Below are 21762 nucleotides of genomic sequence, written 5' to 3' on the forward strand. Positions count from 1 at the left end.
CACGTCAATCTTTTCTTTGCTTATCAAGCAGAGTATTTTACTGGTTTCCATTTTCATTTAAACGAAATTGAAGTGACCATTTCGTTATCACTCCTGCTCGGCCAAGTCTAAAGAGAAATCTCCAGGCAAAACACACTACACGTGTTTGTCGAACACTGTTCATCGTTTTAAGAAATTAACAGAATAAACGAATTTTTTTTTCCGACGGCCAATGATAAACGACTGAAAATTTTGTCGTTGCCAGTCCCCACTCCCACTTCCCCTACCAACTGTCCATTTTTATTACATATTTTACTTTTTAAAGAGAATTTCAAGAGTGAACTCAAGCCTTGCTGGGAAACTGATTCCTGGGTTCCAGAAACGCTGGAAACGGCATTTCTGAGTGTTCTATTTTAAAAATTTTCTTCAGGTGCGAAAACTGACGGTCACGTCCGGTGCTTTCAGAACTATGTCCGCTAGTTTAAGAAACTGTCGAAAACCCTGCAATCCTCTCCAGTTTTGTCCATCCATGTCCCTTCTTGGCTTCCCTGTGTTTTGTTAGAGTTCTTCTATAGTTTTGAACAGTTATTTTGATATTTTAGTTAATTCTATGACCATTTGATCAGTGCTGAAATTGCCTAAAATTGCGTGACCTAGCCCCTTTAAAGTAAAGTCCCTAATGTTGAACGAGGGTCAACTTCATTCAACATGCGCGAAAACTAAAGAAATGACGCAGAGATGTGCGTTGGCAACAAGGAACACGACAATTTGAAGGAAAAAAGCCTGATAACGCAACCTTTTCTCCCTGGCAGTTAATTAATATTGCAGCAGCCAAAATGAAAAAAGTTTCTAGACCACAAATCTTGTCAACGTAATTGGCAAAAAGGGAACTTTGATAAAAGAATGAGTTCTAGGGTTCACGTAACACTTGCGTTTGCCTTGTCTGAGGAGAGGAAGGCGACATAAGGTTTTTGTGTCCAAACTAGTATAGAGCGCACTCACCTATTATTCCAATGACAAGTTCTGATCTGGCTTCATCAATGCCCACTAATAAGGAATAATCCATAACCATTTGCTGGGACAGGAACTCTGTGTCATTATGAATTGCACGCGACAAAATTGCTTTGGAGTGAGGACGAAAAAAGATCGGTCGTTCGCGAATCACTAGAAAAAAAAACACGTGCGAGAATATTTAGACCTTCAACTGGAACAGTTTTAACAAGACCGAGCACCAAAATGACGGATGTGGGAGAGCAGATGTTACGGTAAAGGGAATTAACTTTCTCCGTGCACATCTAATATGGCTATGCGTAACATAAGGATGTCAATATCCTTGCAGAAACAACACGAGCAGGAAAGCCTAAATTACAATAAATCGTATCTCTCAAATAAAGAAATTTTCAGTTATTGTTATTCAATAGTTACTATATAAATAACGTAATTCATTAGTTGACCTATTCATTCCCAATATCGAAACGTTCATTCTCCTAACTAGTACAATAGATTTCTTCGTTGTGTAGTCATGAGAATTTGATGTAATATCAAGATCACACCTCTTAAGCCGATAATAACCTTCATTCTCAATACCTGTCTGACTAACATTTCATTGAAATTGCGAGGAGAACTTACATACTTATCAGTCCTGGAAGTCAAAGGGTTAAGTAACTCGTTACTTAGTGATCATTTTCAATAGCTTTTGTTTCATAGATTTCGGAACAAAAGTTCTAAATAAATAGCTCCTTTTATTTTACGTTTTCTTCTTTATTCACGGCTCACTGAAAGAGAGTTATGCTCCTGGTGAATGTGACGCCGTGGTTAAACAAAGATATATATAAAGCCGCTGTTAAACGTTGAAACTTTTACCTGAAACTTGTGTGCAACGGCACTGCGAAACGAGTTTCAGGAGGCATTGCACCGTGTAACATAGTCGGTTTCGTGAAACTTTTTTTGAACTTTCTGCGAGACAAGTTTCACGAAAAGTAGAACCGCTTTCTACTTCTGCTACGGTCGCAGCAATCGCAGAGGTGATAAAAACAGGAGTTTCACCGTGTAACACCACTTCATGAAACTGGTCTCGATCGGTCTTGTTACGCTACGCTGCGTAAGCCAATCAGAAACCGGCTAGAAACTTTTTTTGCAGCGCCGTTGCACATAAGTTTCAGCTAAAAGTTTCAACGTGTAACGGCGGCTTAAGGTAATTCCTTAGTATTGCATTGCGCATCCCTACTGCGCACGATTTTCGCGTCATTAGCGCGTGCACATGAACACGTGCGCATACAAAACGTAAGAGATTTCGCTCAAACTAAACCCGATAGCGAAATAAATGCTCCTTTTCTCTCAAACGAGCACGGTGACCCCCAATTTTTTTTTCAGGTATTTGCTAAGAACAGTCTAATAAAGAACATATTTGAAAAGAAAAACAAAAAGTTTGATAGTAGAACATGAATTTTTTTTGGAAAACAGCTCCGTACTGGGTGTATTTTACCAAGGCGAGGACTTCAAGCTAACCACGGAACTGTCCCAAAAAGGGCACTATTCCCACAACCAGGGAATCAAAGTCGGCGTAAATGAAGCATTACTGCTTATGTAAATAAAACAAGCTTTTTTTTCAAAATAAAATGTTGTGCCTTTGAAGTAACCAAGACTTAATTCTGTATGGTGATTCGAATTTTTAACGCGAAAACATTAAAAATACCCCATTTTAAGAGCCTGCTGACGCGTAAACAAGCACGGTGACCCCATTTTTTTATTGCATTTTTTTAATGTTCATGTCATGAATGTTAATTATGCCAAGTTTCCAAAAAAGTTTGATAGTAGAACAATTTCAAGGGAATTACCTTAAGTATGTATGCAATAGGTGTGTAAACGATATCGTCAAACTTAGTAACTCACTTTCAAGTAGGTTTTCGTCCAATAAAACATCGTTATTCATCCCTGAAGTCTGCACATAACGGCTGCGCATCGAACCTTTCAAATCAAAAGTCTGAAAGAAAGGAAAAAGGCAATATTGTGGAGAAGACCAAAAAGACGCCAATAACAAAAAGAAATATGAAATAACTGAATAAGAAAAATGCATTGGAACGTGGTAGCTTTGTCTTCCGCTAAAATACCTTTATAATGTTGTCTACGTTTGAATAAAAGCACATCTTAAAGTTTGTAGACAAATACCGAAAAAGGTTTATTGAAAACACCTTGTCAATGTTTCGGTCGTAGAACAAGTTTTCCATGACCAGCACGTCCTGTCTCATCGTTCCACCGGTCTGTGAGTTCTTGTATCCTATTCTGTAAATACCAAGAATCTTCGCCAGCAAAGTCGGACGCTGTCAGCAAAACAATATAAAAGAGATCAATCATGTCTAGTGACGACGAATGCCTGTTTGTAAGTCGTCCGATGACTTCCCGAAGATTATTTCTAACCACACGAAAATGTAACGAACACACACGAGGATAATCGACACAAGGCCGAAGGTATTAATTCACCTGTTCATCCAGCGCTTTATTGACGTAGCGAAAGTAGTGAGGAGCAAACTCCAAGAAGCACTGTAACTCCTGTCTTGACATCTGTTTCATGACAAAACGGTCATCTGTTACGAAACAAAAATCAAACTTGCTAATTCCGAGACATTTTGTTGAACTTCAAGAATCAAATTTAAACCCGTGCAGGCGACATTTCAATTAACTATAATATTCTGACGCTCTCTTAAGTTGGTATTGTGGTAGAGCGAGTTTCAATCGAGTGTCGTAAAACCGAAACCAAAGTAATTACTTTGGCCACTCAAAAAGGACGGAGACAATCCAGTAAACCAATCAAAACTCGAAGTAATTACACGAAGCCAACACAAAGCGCGGGAAAATGTGAACGCGCGAGCCACGATTGGTTTTGGTTTCACTTCTGATTGGTTGAAAAAGTGAAGCGAGAACTTTGAACCAATCACTGAGTAAAGTAATGCAAAACCAAAGCAATTAGCTAATTGCTTTCGACACTCAATTAAAAACTGCTCTAGCTGATGTTGTTTTTATATCAAAATCATTGTTTCTGCTATTTATTTATTTGTTTTGGGTTTGGGTAGCAAGCTACCACGACCCATTTTGACACACAACTCACCCAACGATTTGAAAAATGCTGAGCCACTCTTTCCACCACTGGCTCCCCACGTAACTGAATGCTGAAGGGAACGAATGTATCTGAAACAGATCAACGCAATATATCAGATGTTATGAGATGACCACAAATAAAAGGGGTATTAATATTATCTGGCACCAGTTTCAAGAAGCCTGGTTACTGCTAACTGTTGGTTATGAGGTATCAAAACCTATAGGTTTCCATGGTTACATGTAGTACTAACCATGCTTGAAGCAACCCGGGCCAGTTCACTAATGTCTTTGGTCGTTTCGCTCAAGTGTTCGGTAAGTCTTTTAACACAGAGTTCTAACCCTAATCTAACACCAACTCGATACCTTAAAAACTTATCCTTAATGGAATTGAAAACGTCCGCGAAACGACTCATAACGTGGGCGAAATGACTTGTAGGCGAAGTAACCGGTTTGACCCCATTCCCCAGATAAAATACCAGTCCACTCGAGGGTAATCATCTGAAGTATGCTACGGTTATAAGAGCCTTTGCACCTGAGAAAAACATTAATTGAAGCGGTTTCTCGTCTAAAGAAAAATAGGACATCAAAGCTGGGACTTAAACCGCCAACGCACTCGCAACTCGTCCACAAAATAACCAAAATAAACGGCTCTTACTTTTCCTCGCTGTCTGGAAATATCCTCTTTCTCAGTAGTCTGAACTGCTCGGCATAGTAAATACTGCAGTAGAATCGGCAAGTGCTATCGGCGAATTCTGTAGAAAAAATTCGAAGTAAGATGAGTTTTAAAGGAATCTATTTAAAAATAACTGAAACGAGCGGGAACGTCATGCAATCTCGGCCTTGTATATATAGAGGATATTACACAGTGGCGAGAAAATATGAACTTAATGTTTGAGAGGCAATTGACCCGAGAACACAAAATCCATATCTTTGAGCTAACTTGCAATTTTCTGTTTATTATATGGGCAATAAGTATGCATGGTATAGATTGAAAAGCAGGCTTTAATACAAATAATAAACAATTATTCGCCGAAGGCGAAGTGATTATCGGTGAATATTCACCGAGACGAAGTCGACGTGAATATTCACCAATATTCACTGAGCCTGAGGCGAATAATTGTTTTAGTATAAATACACAGGTGATTATTTCAAAAAAGAGAAAAAAAAAGACATTTCAACGCGAAATCATCTTCACTTACAGTGGCAAAACGACTACTGGCAGCCATTTTGTCCGTCGAGGTGATTATCGGCTGATAATCCGAGATAGCGAGCCAATGAGAGAGCGCGATTTTGTATAATTACCTGTGTATTTATACTAATGGGTATTAATACAAACAAAAAAGGCGGGAAAAAAGGGCGGGAATCATGACGTCGTGGCTCAATATGACCACTCGTGTTACATACAAAAAATACGCCACTCGGTTCCCGGATGTAGGGGTCGTATTGATTCTACAATTGTTTTAGTTCCCCGTAAAACACTCCCGCCCATATAATAATAGGTGCAGTCACACTAGACGTCTAACCATAAACTCCCCTTAGGGAAATGGTTTAGGTTAGGCTCACTCTAGCTTTTGACTGATTTTACGCTTGCGGTCAGACCTTGATAAATTGCCCACGGGAACGGTAAACTTTTGTTTCAATCATACATTTCACTTCCACACGATTGGCTGAGTAACTTTAAATTCTGATTAACCCATAGTAGTTACCCCCGGGACTGTCATGGCTAATTCGTTTGTTTTTTTTCTTACGTATCCATGGAAATTTCCCGAAGGCAATTTCACCCAGAGAAGATCGGTCACATACAAAAACAAAAAGTAAACTGAAAGTCTTTGAGATCGCCACAGAGGATTTTCAATTCCTCAAAAGCCGTAATACAAATCTCTACCAATTTAAATTTTCTTCTTACGGTGTTTGACGTGAAACTCCACTGGATCTTTGGTGACGTCTTTTCTTTGGAAACCAAACTGCACGAGCTCTGCAAAAATCCAAAAACATTGATAAAGAGTTTACTTGTGGCTTGGTTATTGAGTGTCAAAAGCATCTCAACTCAGCAAGCAGGCAAAAAAAATCTTGCTCAATAGCCTGTCAGAAATGATGTTGGGAAAAATCACAAGAAAGACGACTTCTTTAAAACCGCCTGCGGACAAAGGCAATGTCCCTTTTCAAGATGGGGTACATAGCTAGCGCTTTATTGCTTTCAAATTCAACCACGAGGGCATGGATCAAGAGTTTCTACTGCCTTCGTTTTCATATAGCCCGAATGCGAAAAATGCACCATAATTCTTCACATGACGTCACATGACGTCACGGCCGCCATGTTGGTGTCCCTAAACAATGAGATGGCTGCCATGTTGGTGTCCCGATCCAATCCACCGGGAATTGAAAGCTATTATTATGCTAACGTCTTCTTTTGTTTTCGTTGAAAAACATGGCTGTTGATCACGCGAGTGAAACCCAAGAATTCTTTTACCTTTGCCCTAACTCACTAACCGCGTTTTCGCCAACCCCCTTTTACAATTAAAAATCTGTTCAACTTTACACGTACCAACGAGGATAATAAGTTTATTTAATTAACACAAATTCAAAAGAACAATTTAATAGCCGCCATTTTACATTCCAACAACCCCTGATTATCGACAATTCCTAATTTTCTCTGGATTGAATTTTATCGTCAATTTAGATTACTCCGTTCCAGGACTTGCGGTGGTATGAAAAGTCAAAAAAGTAAAGTTGCATTCCTGGACAGGATTTGAACCCAGAGCACCCACTTTGAAGGAACTATTTTTATCCACTTAACCACTAAAGATCAACTGGCTGACAATTGTACCGATTATTCACCAACACTAATTAGTATATATAAAATCATTGCTGAATAATGGTTAAATTGGGGGTAACTATGCATTTTTCGAAGATAGTTAATCAACAATATTTGTAAAAAGCTTTCAAATACAAAGCAATGTATGGCGTTCTTTGCCAAATAAAAGCTTAAGTATCTCTGAAAAATGCATGGTTACCTCCAATTTTCTTTTTGGATACCAAGAGCACTTGCTAAGTTCTGCTTTCTCCGCATAGTTTTGAACCGCGCAAAAATATCTCTGTATTATAATAAGCACCGCTGATAGGAAATCCGAGTATCTCGAGATGCGCAGAACGTATGCGCAATAACAATACTAGGGACTGTCCCAAAATTAGTCAATTTATAGAAAATTAGGAATTGTCGATAATCGTCATAGGTAGAGGGTGGGTTGTACATTCGGTCGGTCTATTGGCAGAAAAAAACAGATCGCCACAGCACCACAAGAAAAGACTATTCAGTGGCTTTCATTTTATTGATCTCACTTTAGGACTGGTGCTGCACAGGAAATCGCACCACAGGACAGACCATCAAATGGTCACAGACCTACCAATATCATCTAGTCCCTGTACTTCCTGAGCAGAGCTGCTTTCAGTTCTCTTAGTGTCATCTTTTCCAGCGCCCTGTTTACACTTGGTGTACTTAACTTTACTGTCCACTTTACTGTAGTGATCAGGATCAGTTTTCAACTCTACACTGACGTTCATAAAGGCGAGATTATCAGTTGACTGTACACTGATTGATTCTCCATCCAGTCCCGTCCCGTAATACGACTCGGGATCAACTATGTCGAGTTGAACATAACCTGAATGTTTGTTGAAAAAAAAAAACAAATTAGAAACCATTATGAAATTACGATGACCTTAAAAGTATGTGTAATTGAACACTCAGGGGCTTTTCAGGGCCAAGGGAAAAAAAGCCGAAAAACACTTAGCATCTCGGCTGGATGGCGGCAGACCAGGAGCGTTTACCATTTGTCAACAAAAACCGAAAATTCCGGTTGGAAACTCAAATGGTACAGCTCATTCCACCGGAAAGTTTCTGGAAAAGATGGAAATTCTCAGAGGTATTCCTCTTTTCCCGTTCCAACCGAAATGACCGGAAAAATACTGTACCATTTGTAAACTCCCACTCGACCCGGTTCACTTCGGCCTCGTTTCCCGCCATTCGACGCTGCAGATGCAGCCGTCATTTGTTTTCTCCTGGCCGCAAGAGTCTCGGGCTTGGCGAAACGCCACACCGGGAAAATCCCGTACCATTACGAGCATTCCATTCCAACCGGATTTTCCGTGCAAATGGTAAACGCCCCAGTAGTCAGTTTACGAGCGCACCAAAGAGGGGGAACTGGGGACTACCACCAACAACAACTCCGCTGGTGGTCTCAGTGGAACTTGACACCAGGAACGTTCAGCCAATTGATCACTCGGCCACGGTGCCTGCCTCCCAACAGGACAGGGAAGTACTTCAAAACGTCGTGAAAAACTGAAAAGGACTATTCAAAAATGAAAACGTTGGAAGTCTTAAGGTTTCGTAACTGATTTCGCGCCACGAATTAAAGGCTCGTTTTTGATGAAGAATACATGAAAGTCATACGTTAGAACTGCTATGAAATAATTTTCTAAGTGAATACTTTCACCTTTAACCATAACTAACCATGCTTTGACGGGATACGATACGGAAGAAACTCGCAGTTGATGAGCCCTCAGTTTGCTTACTAGCTCATCAGTAGAGGAGAGTACTGCCTAGGTACTTCATGTACCCCTTTTTATACCGTATACAGGATTATGAAGAAAATTCCCATGTATACCCCTAAATGCCCTTATACCTGTGTATACCCCTATATACCTAAATAAATCCTGTTTTATCAAAAGCAACGATCTGTCGCTTTGAAAATGGCCATTTTGCCCATCATGAATTATGAGTCGTTCCATTTTCCCAAAAACCTGTTTTCACCTGGAGTTCATCCTTTGAAGCTCCTCAATTCTCCTCTTCCTTGCTAGCCCGTCTTGCCTGTTCATTGCTGCAAATTCAAGACAAAGACCGCTTACCTTCACCCGAATCCGAGCCAGAATCAACTCTGATAATTTTCTTGTCTGCATAGTAATGGCTGTCCGAATGTGGCTGTTGTCTGCTGATAGAAGCGTCCGCTGATTTACATATTTCACTAAAAGGAAAGCAAATAACGAGTTACGACATGTTTGATGGCTTTGTTCAATGACAAGGATGATGAGGAGAATTCACCGCCAATCGGTTGGCTCGGTTGGTTGAGCATCCGACTCCCAGCATTGATCAGTATGTAAATTCTCCTCTCAATTTCAATACACTGTCAGGTAAACAACTATTGAGAATGAAGATTATCGTCAGCTTAAGGGTATGATCCTGACATAATACCAAATTCTCATGACAAGCCAAGGAAGAAATCCATGCAAATAGTTAGGAGAATGAACTTTTAGATCAAGAGAGTCAAAGGGTTAACAAAGGAGAAAGTGTTACCTTTGCAGTCAAAGCTGTCGATGCTTAGAAGGACTTGCTAGTAAACTGGATGTGGACGCAGCTATTATAACGGTTTTCGTGATTGGCACAACAGAAACAGTGAAGCCCAATCTTTAACTCAACTGACCAAATGCAAAAATGGCTGCCAATAAATTATTCTTTTGTCTTTGTGTTAATTGGCCTTACTGGCCTCGTTAGCAAGTGTAAAATTGAAAGAAACTTGGATGTAAAACGAAGCTACTCATACTAATTTGCACAAAGATAAAAAAGTAATTTACTAGCGGCCATCTTTGCATTCGGTCTACAGAGCTTCATCTTATACCAGACCAATGGACTGAGAGGTTGTAAAGAACATTGTCGTATCTGTGTAAACTCTGTGGTTGACGCCCATTCGTCTTTTCAATTGTTAACAGGCCTACCTCTTAGCCAATTGAGCTGCTTCATTCTTGATGTCTGACAAAGTTCGTTGAATCTCGTGCAACTGCTCGTTATACTCAGTGGTGCTAGTATGAATACATAAACGAGAATAATTCAACTATATGTCACCTGAACGTACACTCAAAGGGGCATGCTTTGCTCCCAAGGTTTGACATCTGCATGCGCACGACATACATAATAACGGTTGTTCACATGTTAGGGAATTTTAGCAACGACAACAGTGACCGCAACGGGAACGTCACAAATTTGCATATTTAGTGGGCAAAAACAATGGGTTTGCACGCTCTGCACGTGCGTTTTTCATTTTTGTCCATTTCTTTGCCGTCGTCAGCAAAACTACAACGTGAAATAGCCATAATTCGGGTTTTACGGAGGCCGTCAGCACCAGGAGATAAATTTTCATTTTCTACCCTAAATTAAGCGTGACTCAAATCGGTTTCATTCTTGAGGGACTGCCACACCATTATCATGTTAAAGAGCTTTGAGTAGTCGCGAAATGATTACAATTGCGCGAATTTATGTTTTCAGATGACGTTCTCGTTGCCGTTCCCGTCGTAGTTGCTAGAGCGAGTTTCAATCGAGTGTCGTAAAACCAAAACCAAAGTAATTACTTTGGCCAATCAAAAGGACGGAGACAATCCAGTAAACCAATCAAAACTCGAAGTAATTACACATAGACGACACAGAGCGCGGGAACATGTGCACATGCGCGCAAGACACGATTGGTTTTGGTTTCACTGCTGATTGGTTGAAAAAGTGAAGCGAGAACTTTGAACCAATCACTGAGTGAAGTAATGCAAAACCAAAGCAATTCGCTAATTACCTTCGACACTCGCTCTAAAGCTCCCCATTATTAACACTATTACATGCGTATGCTTCACATGCCTACACATAACACTGTCATTTTGATGTGTACACGTGCAAGAGCCACGTGCCTATTCTCTCCTCACCTCAGGGTGTAGGCAATAATGGAACTCGTCTCTTTTTCACTCACTACAACCAGAACTTTTTCCCCTGGAGGGAGTAGGTGGTGTTCATGGTTTGGACTGAAAAGAAAATAATGAGAACAATGAAATGATTTTACTCATTAGCCTGGCAACTATAACCCTGAATGAGGAATTTGGTTCAATTTGCCATTTTTTATTAAGCCAGGTTTACCGTTTTCCACCAGAGACGGGAAATTTTATTTTCACTCATTTCATGACTTAACTTAAGATCCTCCTGGATTAGATTCGAGACCAATCGTGGGCGATTGCAACCTCGTTTCCGGGTCCTCCATTGTCGACAAGAGACCCTGGGAACGAGGTTGCGGCGATTGTCATGTTTCCTTGACTACCAAAGACGCAGTGACATAAAGGAGAAATTTCTCCAATTAAAGCTTGGGTACATGACCGGACAAGAGTGTTAATATATCCGGTTGCAATTCATTTCCGGAAATGCAATCAAGTAGTGAACCGGAAATCGGCCATAGTTAAGGCTATTACTCGCATCAAATTGTAATCCGAGCCAAGATAAATTGATTGCCTTCTTAGAGGTAACTTTAAAATTTACTCACAATGTGGAAGAAACCGGTTGAAAACCAGGTGATGACATAAAAGACGAGACAATACGCTTCACTTTTGCCCGCCTTGTGGTACCAGCTGGTCCTGAAATGAAAACAGGTCACTCTGTTCTTATTCTTGGGTTTGATCTTTAAAGACCTGACGTCAGTTCTTCAAGAAGAAGAATAACTCCATCCCACGGATACGTCACTATCCAGAGTATAAAACTACTTTACGTTTAACGTTGACCAAAGGTTTTGTCCACACCTTTACTTACATGTGCTTCGAGTTTGCATATTCAGGGTTACATAAACAAATACGGCAGAAGCCCATTCCCGAGTTCATGTCTGCCTCCTCTTCAAAGTGAGTTTAAGTGCGAAGTTTTTGTGATGGTAATTAGTTCTACTTTACATATGTTTGAAAACTAATTTTCATAAGAAAACGTCGCACTTAGATTTGCTCGAAGACGAGGAAGACATAAACTCGAAAATGGCCTATTGAGCACAGACTGAAACTGCCAAGCAGTGACTTATCCACGGGATAAAGTTATCCAGCCTTAAAATATCTGGGGCGCTGATCTCCCGTTTCACGTTTCACGTAAACGCAAGAGCCATGTAGAAGTTCTCGTGACGTATAATGTAACTGGCTCATTACCCAAGCCAAAAGCCAAAGACTACACAACTGAAACAATGACTAGACTTAAAAACAATGGGAGCTGCTTACAATACCAAACCATAGCAGGTTACGAGAGCTACTACATTGCTGAAACGCAATGCTAAATCTCTTTATAGTTATAGCTTCACGATAATGGGGTTAAGGAAATGATAACGTGCAGAAAAGCATGTGGGAGTAGTATTCGTGTGTTGTGATGGTTTAACATCCGATTAAACCAGTATAAGAGCGGTTTTCAAACGAGTGTCGTAAAACCCTTAACCAATCAAAAAGTACGGAGACAATCCAGCAAACCAATCAAAACTCGAAGTAATTACACGTAGCCGACACAAAGCGCGGGAAAATGTGCACGCACGAGCCACGATTGGTTTTGGTTTCACTTCTGATTGGTTGAAACCAATCACTGAGTAAAGTAATGCAAAACCAAAGTAATTCGCTAATTACTTTCGACACTCAATTGAAAACTGCTCATCAACAAACTTTATTCCCCTAAATGAACTAACTGTTATTTCTCACCATCCGGGAGGCATGCTGGTGCATCCAAGTCACCTTCAATTGAAAGGGCTGTTGATAATAAGGCAACCAAACTTTAGTCACTCCAAACTTTAAATTAAGTAGAACAAGAACAAGTATCCAACGATATTAATGAACACATAAAGGTCAATGACAGAAGAGTAAAGTTTATCTAACTGGCTTGGTTTCCTGGATAAGTCTAATTTTCCAAACGTAGTGAGTATGGTATCGTTTAATCTGTAACATTCCCACGACACCTATTTACTTTTACTTATCCTTAGCATTATCATGTTCTATTCAGTAGTCCTACCTTTCTTTGCGCTTGTTTGCCATTGGTTAACCGCCCAAGATTGGGAACGAGAAACAGCTAAAAAGTCGAGAGAAAAGCGAAATAAGTTGGGCACTTGTCGAAGTTAAAGAATGTTTGTTAACCAGAGAATAAGCGACAATGGCATCGTCAATTATCAAACTGCATCAGGGACCTTAAGATCTATGAAGATGACATCAACGAGAACGTCATAGAAACTTGCAAGTTCACGTTCTGCAAACTTTTTTGTAATTTTTCCAGTTTATTTAACTCGTTCAAAAAGCAAAGCCGAACTACCGACTTAATGAATACTCAGGAATGGCTTTCAAAGTAAGAGAGAAAATACAACATTGCCATCGTGTTCTCACGTTTTCCATAGAACTTGAGATTTGGTGATTTGCAGAGAACGTGAAAGAAATGTAATACCCGCGTTTAATAACTGGAGAACCATTGTTTTGCTGGTAAAATATATTGTTTGAGTAGATCTTAAGGTCCATAGTATCAAAATATCTCGAAAAAACTTAATACAAACAAAAAAATAATATGTACTCTTCTTATTTCAAATTGGGAGGCCTCGTTTGTGTTCTCGCGGGCTCACTGTAAGAAGCATGAAATTGAGGCTGGTGTGGGGAAAATCATTTCAGATAAACCTCCAACACATGCTCGTTCCAGTTCAACTGTAAGAGCACAAATAAGATCTGATGAAAAATATACCTCTCGGAGTTATCACAAGTCAAAGAAGAAAAGTTCCCTTCTACATTGACAATACAAAGTCAAGATTTTTTAAATTTATAAATAGTCGTTAAAAAGGTGTACTTCTACATTTTTATATTCCTGATTTAGGAGATTTAAGCTGTTAGCTTATCATTTAAACATACTTTTCAGCATCATAACCGTTTAGGCTTATCGATTAATTACTGGATGAATGAATGGATAAATGGAATAGATGGATGATTGACTGATAAATAAATTGATTTCATTTGTTAATTTTAGTTATAACATGACACTACCCTGTTCAAAAATTTATATCTCACTTTGTTTTGCTTTAATTACACTTAATTTTTCTGCAACTGTTAGTAAGAAAACAAAATGGAGGATGGATGGATGGATAAATAACAAGTCTCGCTAGTCGTCCTCGCAAAGTACAGCAAACGACACAGCTCAACCAAGTCGAACTGACAGCATACTATGGCGCCTCTGGCAGTCGCTACACGGTCCATGTATGACTTTGGAGCACAGTTATCAGCTCTTTGCTGTTTTTTGCTGAGGAAGGAAAATGGAGGACCCGGAGAAAAACCCTCGAAGTAGAGTATAAAGTCAACACGAACTCAACCCACTCATGGCGTCAGGTTCGGGAATCGAACCTGGGTCACATTGGTGGGAAGCCAGTGCTCTCTCCACTACACCATCCTTGCAACACAGAATAGAGAGTTTAAGATACCACGACGGCTACGGCGAAGAAAACGTCACTTCAAAATATCAGTTTGAGCTTTTCTAAGTATTTCATGATTATTCCATCTTGTTTATATTATAAAATATGGCCGACGTGTCCTACAACTGGATTGGTACGGACGGATTTGAAGTAAAGAGTGAGACTGAAAGATTTACGGTAGTTTGTCCACGTTGTCGTCAAAACCTTAAATTTGGTCATTTCACGTATTAGTTTTGGCGAGTGCGGGAGAAAAATGTTCAAAAAAGCGTGCCGCACGTGCAGCACGATCATTTTGGTTCTTTTAGCCAATAATATTACTGCTTTTTGGCGTTGTCGTTGCCGTAGCCGTTGTCGTTTCTTAAACTCCTTAATGAATGGGTGGATGGATACACCAATCCATTTGTTCGGGTTGGTAGGTTGAGTCGTTAGGAACTGCGTAAAAAGTCGGCTTCATTATCACACAAAAATACCAGAAACGAAAAAGTTGGACTCTTTTTGACGTAAAAATCACTGCAAAACAATTCTTAAAAGAATGATGTAAGTACGTGATGCAATGAATTGGTGACTGCAGTGGAATGAACTTGCTCTAGCTATACCCTTTTTTTCGGCACTGTGCCGCTGAGGAGAATCGCCCGACAGTGTCCTAAACAAACCTTGAATGCAAAAGTCAAACAGAAATATTTTGTAACAAAACAGCGTAAATGAATATGAAGAAATTGAACACAAATCCAAGAATCGCAAAGAAAAATGGTTAAAATGTCAACAAATTGTGAGCAGTGACTGGAAATGATTAAAAAAAAGATTAACTTCCCATTCACTTGAAGGAGGTGTTATCATCAAATTTAATTAAGGTATTAGTTAATTATTTGCTGATTATTGATTATTAACAATTAATAATTATTATTTATTAATTTGAAAGCAATTAACATAACGGACGTAAAGATAGCAGAGTAACAATAACTCTCAAAAAAGAAACGACAGTTTTCAATTTACAAAACATGTTTCGACATACTCATGTCATCTTCAGTTGCAAATGAGCTTTTTCAACGGTTGTACATTTGAATTTATGTGTGTTTTGCAACATACCTTAATATAAATTCAAATGTACAACCGTTGAGAAAGCTCATTTGCAACTGAAGATGACATGAGTATGTCGAAACATGTTTTGTAAATTGAAAACTGTCGTTTCTTTTTTGAGAGCAATTAACATAACTTTCACATTTTGCATTAATGTATAGACCAGGAAGTTGCACCTTTTATTTCCAATAATAATCTTTCCCAAATAAAAAAAAAAACAGCTTCAGTACGTTCAGTCGTTCCAAAAATGTCGTTCGCAGACATATAATACACCATTTCTGCATTGTAAACAGAGATTCCCTTGAAGGCCCATTTCCACCCAGAATGCATTACGCACCACGCATGAATTTCGCGTGACACGAAATTACAGAAATTGGCGTGACAAAAATAGTTTGCCTACCGGGATACGCTATTCAACATTGGTGCCATTTTCAGAACAATATCAAACGATCCCTTTGCATCAAGGGTGGAAATGGGCCTTTAAATTAACCCAATTGACGAGGAAAATCGTCTGGCGTTAGACAGAGTAAAATCTGTTAATTTTCATTCCCAGCAGTTCATGGGTTTAAAGTATCTTAGTGAATAAATGTTTGGGAAAACCATTTAAGGACGGTGCCTGCTGTTGTTATTACGCTTACGTTCTGCGTATCTCCAGATACTCAGGTTTCCTATCGATAGTGTTTACTAATGCATGAATACTTTTGCGTGGTTTAAGGTGGGTCAAACCAGTTTCAACACTTTCAAGATACCTTGTTATTAGAAGGATTGACACTACAACACTTTATTACGTAACAGCAATGTTGTGGTACCATGTAAAACATCAGTTATTGCTGAACAAGATGCAGTCATTTTGTGACGTAACAATACCATGGCAACAGGAAAGCCTTGCAAAAACACCCTATATTTTGGCTTAGTTACTCATATCTGAAAAACGAACTTGGTGACGCCATTTTTTTATTACGCTTAATTTATCAACAGGCCAAGATGCAGGCAAAGTTTAAAAATATTCTGTGGAGCAAACTCAGAGCTACCTTAAATTCTCAATTTATTAAGGTGGTTCTGAATCCGCTCCAAAGAATTTTCATAAACTTTGCAGAAAGTTTCATTCTGGCATGCTGATTACATTTCAGAAATAAAAAAATGGGGTCACGGAGTTCGTTTTTAAGACACGAGCAGCTAAAGCCAAAAGATGGGGTGTTTTGAAGGGCTTTCTTGTTGCCACGGTAACGTTTTACGTCAAAAAAATGACCGAATCGTTTTCAGCAATAATTGGTGTTTGATATGGAACCATAACATTGCTGTTAAAAGATAAAGTGTTGTAGTGTCAATCCTTATAATAAAAACGTTTCTTCCAAGTGTTGAAACTGGTTTGAGCAACCTTAAAACTATGCGGAGAAAGCAGAATTCAGCAATTGCAAGTGCTCTTGGTATCCAAAAAGAGAATTGGGGGTAACCATGCATTTTTCAAAGATAATTAAGCTTCAACGTGGAAAAGAACGCCACACGCTGCTTTGTACTTTAAAGCTTTTTACAAATATTGTTGATTAATTATCTTTGCAAAATGCGTGGTTACCCCAATTTTCTTTTTGGATTTCAATAACACTTGTTAAGATCTGCTTTTCTCGCATATTCATAAACCGCACAAACATTCCTTGGAGTGGGCCATTTCCGAGTTGCTGCTCGTCTCCGTTTTGAAGTGATTCTTGGTGCTCAACTACTGTGAATGGTTGTGCACCAGGACTCGCTTTGAAATTGAGGCATGCAGCAACTCGGAAACAGGCTATTATTAGGCACTCTCCTTAACTCGTTTGATAAAGCCAAATTTTCCAAACATAAATCCACAATCCAATCAACAATTTAGGTCCTTATAATAACCCTTGGGCTTTGTCTCTTGTTCCATGAACACTATGGGACATCAAAGTACCAACATACTCCCTGAGAACGAGTAAGGAAAGCTAGTGTTGTTGTCTGGCCTATCATATCTGAGAATGATCTCCTCATAAGGGATCCCACATCCCCCGGGGGGGATGTGGATCCCCCGGGAGGGGGGAGAGGGGACTCCCATATAAATAGGGGAGGGATGCTCGACGGAAATTTTAAATTAAACCCCTAAAGGAGACCAACTTGGGCGTGGCTCAGGCTTTTTGTGACCCCTAAAAGATACCATATTAAAACACAGAGAAAAAAAAACGTGACTTTTAATAATGGCAAAGACATTATCATCTAATACTTCCACCTACGTGAAGCTATGTAAAAGTGTAAACACACACTTTTACATTTCTTCGCACGCAACCCTAAAGGAGACCTTCATGGCTACATATGCTTGCGTTTTGCCCAGAACACCCTAAGCGAGATCAAAATCCGAAATTTACACCCCTAAACAAGACGACGAGCATCCCTCCCCTTTTTATATGGGAGTCCCCCCCCAGGCTCACATCCCATTGTCAACATTCTTTTAAAGTGTTTCCTTGTGCTTAAAAATAATAAAACACCAATGGAAATTGGATAAAACCTATCTTACGTTTGGACTTTAAAGAAGAAGGCATGGAGTCCACTTTTCTGAAACGCGGCACCATATTTCCTTCTCTAGGGTAGCCTCTTGCTTCATTCATATCCGCCATGTTTGGCTGGCTGCTTGCATCAGTTTCCTTACTCTTACTCGACATCTGGCAAATAATTCAAATATAAACTCAACTGTGGTGTAGTCATAAGTGAAGAGACGCACACTCTTCCATTGCTTTTTATGTAATGTCCTTTGTTCACTGAACGATTATCTTATATTGTAACACAAAGATTATTCTACTTCTACTTGGTAACAGTAACTTCACATCATGGATTATATAGCATGCAGTAGTTTCACATAAGGTGATCATGATATATGTCCTTGTTGCAGTAGTATTACTGGTAATCAATACACTACAGTGATCAACTATTCGATTTTAGTGATGACTTATACCAGAAACCCATAAGGGTTGAAACATGTAACGCGTGTTCACAGCTTCCAAATGTTCAGTGCTAAGTACCATATTTGGAAACCCCTCGCTCCAGTTAAATTCATGGGAGAACATTGGTGATATTGCATCACGGTGTTCTTGTGAACTGATTGGTTGAATGTTTCTCTCTTGTTGTTCCAAATATGGTACTTAGCAAATTGAATATTCAGAAGCTTGTTTCCCAGCACACAAGGGGCCGTTACACGTTTCAACCCTTAAGGATTTCTGCTTATACTCATCATCATTTGAACTATGCCTTTCTATTTTATCTCTATGATGCAAGACTACAAAAATAGACTAAATACACAAAATACAACTACGAAAAGGTGCAAAGACGAGGATGGCCCGACATGTATTTTTTTTCTTGCTCTATTTTTGGCAAGCTGCTAGCTGAAATCATTCCCAACTGAGGTGTCTCGGCCTTCTGTACTATTGCTTCTCAGATATTACACAATCCTCATTTTTGAACACAACTGTCTATTGAGAAACCTTAAGACAACCCTTACATGTACAGCGACCTCTAAATTTGCACACAACCTGTAACTTGTCATTGCAGATGTTAAAGTGCCCCTAACCCCAAAATATTTTTTTTGCTAAAATGAATCTTTGCCTGTTCGAAATGCATAGCGGCCATTTTTTCCTTTTTCTAACAAATCCTGCCATTTTATAGGCTTCGAAAGTTGTGAAAATCCAAGCATCTTTCGTTCACGACCGAGTCAGAAGGCGATTGGGTCTATTCCTGATTTGACGTCACAATCCACTTTGCATGCATGTTTACAAAGAGTTAATGCAATGTAAATCAGTTTGTGACGTCAAATCAGGAATAGACCCACTCCCCTTCTGACTTGGTCGTGAACAAAAGATGCTTGGATTTTCGCAGGTGCAAAATTAAGATTCATTTTAGCGAAAAAAAATATTTTGGGGTTATGGGCACTTTACCCTCTGTTTACTGTCGGAAGTTTTGCTACAAGTCCAAAAATACACTGAAAATTCGAAAAAGGTCACAAAAATCCCTTTCCTCCGATTAACCATTATTGAAATAAAAAGATCTTTTTACTTACAATTGACTCATGAAAAAGGTGTTTGCCCGAGGCTCTTATATCCGAATCGCTCCTACTCTTCTCAAGGTAAGTGAGCTCACAAGTTCGCGGCTCAGCTGAAGCTGGTCTGTTCTCAATCTGTGTAACTTCAATGCTGGGAGGAGAAGAAGCAACTCTTCGATGACCCAGTGTAAATGCTTCTGCCTTTACTGCACATATGGGGTCGGCTGTCTTTTTGGGTCTTGCAGATTCTTCAGCATTTATTTCTGCTGCAATGCATTGTGTCTGGATTACGCTTGGTTTCCTTTCATCCTCCTCGTCATTTCCAGAATCCTTATCTGCTTCTTCAGCAACGTACCAAGAGGACGGTCTTCTAAGTCCTCTGTCATCAGAATTGGACATGCTTTGAGCTCCCTTTGCACAAGCTACCATTTTATCAGAGGATTGCTTCTTTCCACTGACCATCTTTACAGTAGACGACTCCTCACCAGTTGCCATTTTTACCTGAGAAGTCTCCTTTGCACCACCCATATTTACCCCAGTTGGGTCTCTTGCATCATTCCCCTTTTCCAAATTAGGGTCATGGGCAACAGCTATCTTTACCTCCGAAGATTCTTTTGCACCAAATTTCCTTACAACATACGGTTCATTTCTACCTACGATCTCTTGTTTAGGAGTTTCTTTAATAGCAGATGTCTTTACTCCACAGGGCTCCTGTTGTCTTTTCGTTTCACTTTTTGGCTCAATATAAAAGGTCTTAAGTGACCCTCCGACTGGCCTTGCTGTGTCATCATTTTGAAGTATCACTCTTGCTAAAGATTCACTTTTATCACTGATCACCCCACCCACAGGTAAAATTCCCTCAGAGGGTGAGCTACCTGGGGTATGAGTGAGAATCCTTACATTCGAAATCGGTTGAAAACCACTGTTGACCCGAAACACTTCCTTATCTGGCTCACTTGGCATTTCATCTGCACTTTCACCAGTGTTCAGGGAGGGGTAGGGTGATGTTGACCTTGATCCCCAGGGAGTGAGTGAAGGGCTGGGATTGACGTCAAGGAGATTTGGCTCCCACTCTCGGTTTGGAGTTACATCAAAGGACTTTGGCAGTTGCTGGAAACGGAAAAAAAAGCACGTGAAATAGCTGACTTCAATGTTCAAGAGGGATGAAAACTGGAGTAAACAGAGAAAACCTTCAGAACAAGGTTAAAGTGCCCATAACCCCAAAATATTTTTTTTGCTAAAATGAATCTTTGCACCTGTTCGAAACGTATTGTGGCCATTTTTTCCTTTTTCTAACAAATCCTGCCATTTTATAGGCTTCGAAAGTTGCGAAAACCCAAGCATCTTTTGTTCGTGACCGAGTCGGAAGGGGGGTGGGTCTATTCCTGTTTTGACATCACAAACTGATTTACATTGCATTAACTCTTTGTAAAAATGCATGCAAAGTAGATTGTGATGTCAAAACAGGAATAGACCCACTCCCCTTCTGACTCGGTCGCGAACAAAAGATGCTTGGATTTTCGCAACTTTCGAAGCCTATAAAATGGCAGGATTTGTTAGAAAAAGGAAAAAATGGCCGCAATGCGTTTTGAACAGGTGCAAAGATTCATTTTAGCGAAAAAAACATTTTGGGGTTATGGGCACTTTAACATCATCTGGAATTCAGCCCACAAACAATCACAGATGTGGGAAAATAGTAAAATGCTACAATAACAGCCTACCTTCCTAAAGTAGACAGCATAGGGTATTCCCAGAGGGGCACCAATCCGACACCATCCAATAGGACTTAACTTTGGTGAATGGAAAGTAACCTGTGCTTTGTGTTGGACAAGCTGTATGCACTATATAATGTGTGTTGGGGTGTAGGGATGGCACAGTGGTGAGAGCACTCTCCTCCCACCAATTTGGCCCGGGTTTGATTCCTTGACTCGGCGTCATATGTGGGTTGAGTTTGTTGGTTCTCTACTCTGCACCAAGAGGTTTTCTCTGGGTACTCCAGTTTCCCCTCTCCTCAAAAATCAACATTTGATTTGCGTTGATTGTTAATGTCACTTTACAGTGTCCCCAATTAGTGCTCCAGCGCTAAATCGACGAGACACTTAAAGTTCCTTTCCTTTCCTTTCCTTTTTTGGTACAAGCTTTTTTCCCTTGACTGTAAGATAGGAAACAAGAGTAACACAAACTTTGCATACCTCTGATGATTTCCCATCGACTTGCACTGAAGAGGATAGAAACTTTCCATCTTTAGTGGAGGATGTCTTACCATTTTTCCTCTTTTCTGCCTGGATATATTCTTGTAGGCTTAAACGGAAAGAAATGGCAATG

At 39.7% G+C, this 21762-nt stretch overlaps 1 protein-coding gene across 2 annotated transcripts in view; it reads right to left on the reverse strand.

The window, feature by feature from the left end:
• Nucleotides 1-21762, reverse strand: part of LOC137984241 (1-phosphatidylinositol 3-phosphate 5-kinase-like) — a 56173-nt gene that overhangs the window by 3822 nt on the left and 30589 nt on the right. Inside the window, exons 22-39 of one of the 2 annotated variants that reach the window (XM_068831358.1) lie at nucleotides 21630-21738; nucleotides 19456-20547; nucleotides 17923-18067; nucleotides 14921-14977; nucleotides 12896-12952; nucleotides 12589-12636; nucleotides 11415-11505; nucleotides 10810-10905; nucleotides 9841-9924; nucleotides 8977-9092; nucleotides 7479-7733; nucleotides 5981-6049; nucleotides 4730-4826; nucleotides 4085-4164; nucleotides 3460-3563; nucleotides 3171-3299; nucleotides 2872-2962; nucleotides 982-1143 (exon numbers count right to left, since the gene is read on the reverse strand). In XM_068831358.1, coding sequence (XP_068687459.1) covers nucleotides 982-1143; nucleotides 2872-2962; nucleotides 3171-3299; nucleotides 3460-3563; nucleotides 4085-4164; nucleotides 4730-4826; nucleotides 5981-6049; nucleotides 7479-7733; nucleotides 8977-9092; nucleotides 9841-9924; nucleotides 10810-10905; nucleotides 11415-11505; nucleotides 12589-12636; nucleotides 12896-12952; nucleotides 14921-14977; nucleotides 17923-18067; nucleotides 19456-20547; nucleotides 21630-21738 — 2882 coding nt within the window. The remainder of the gene's footprint in view (nucleotides 1-981; nucleotides 1144-2871; nucleotides 2963-3170; nucleotides 3300-3459; nucleotides 3564-4084; nucleotides 4165-4729; nucleotides 4827-5980; nucleotides 6050-7478; nucleotides 7734-8976; nucleotides 9093-9840; nucleotides 9925-10809; nucleotides 10906-11414; nucleotides 11506-12588; nucleotides 12637-12895; nucleotides 12953-14920; nucleotides 14978-17922; nucleotides 18068-19455; nucleotides 20548-21629; nucleotides 21739-21762) is intronic. The other variant, XM_068831359.1, reaches the window with a different exon arrangement.

Source organism: Montipora foliosa, chromosome 14 (assembly GCF_036669935.1).
Source record: "Montipora foliosa isolate CH-2021 chromosome 14, ASM3666993v2, whole genome shotgun sequence".
Classification (NCBI taxonomy): Eukaryota; Metazoa; Cnidaria; class Anthozoa; order Scleractinia; family Acroporidae; genus Montipora; species Montipora foliosa.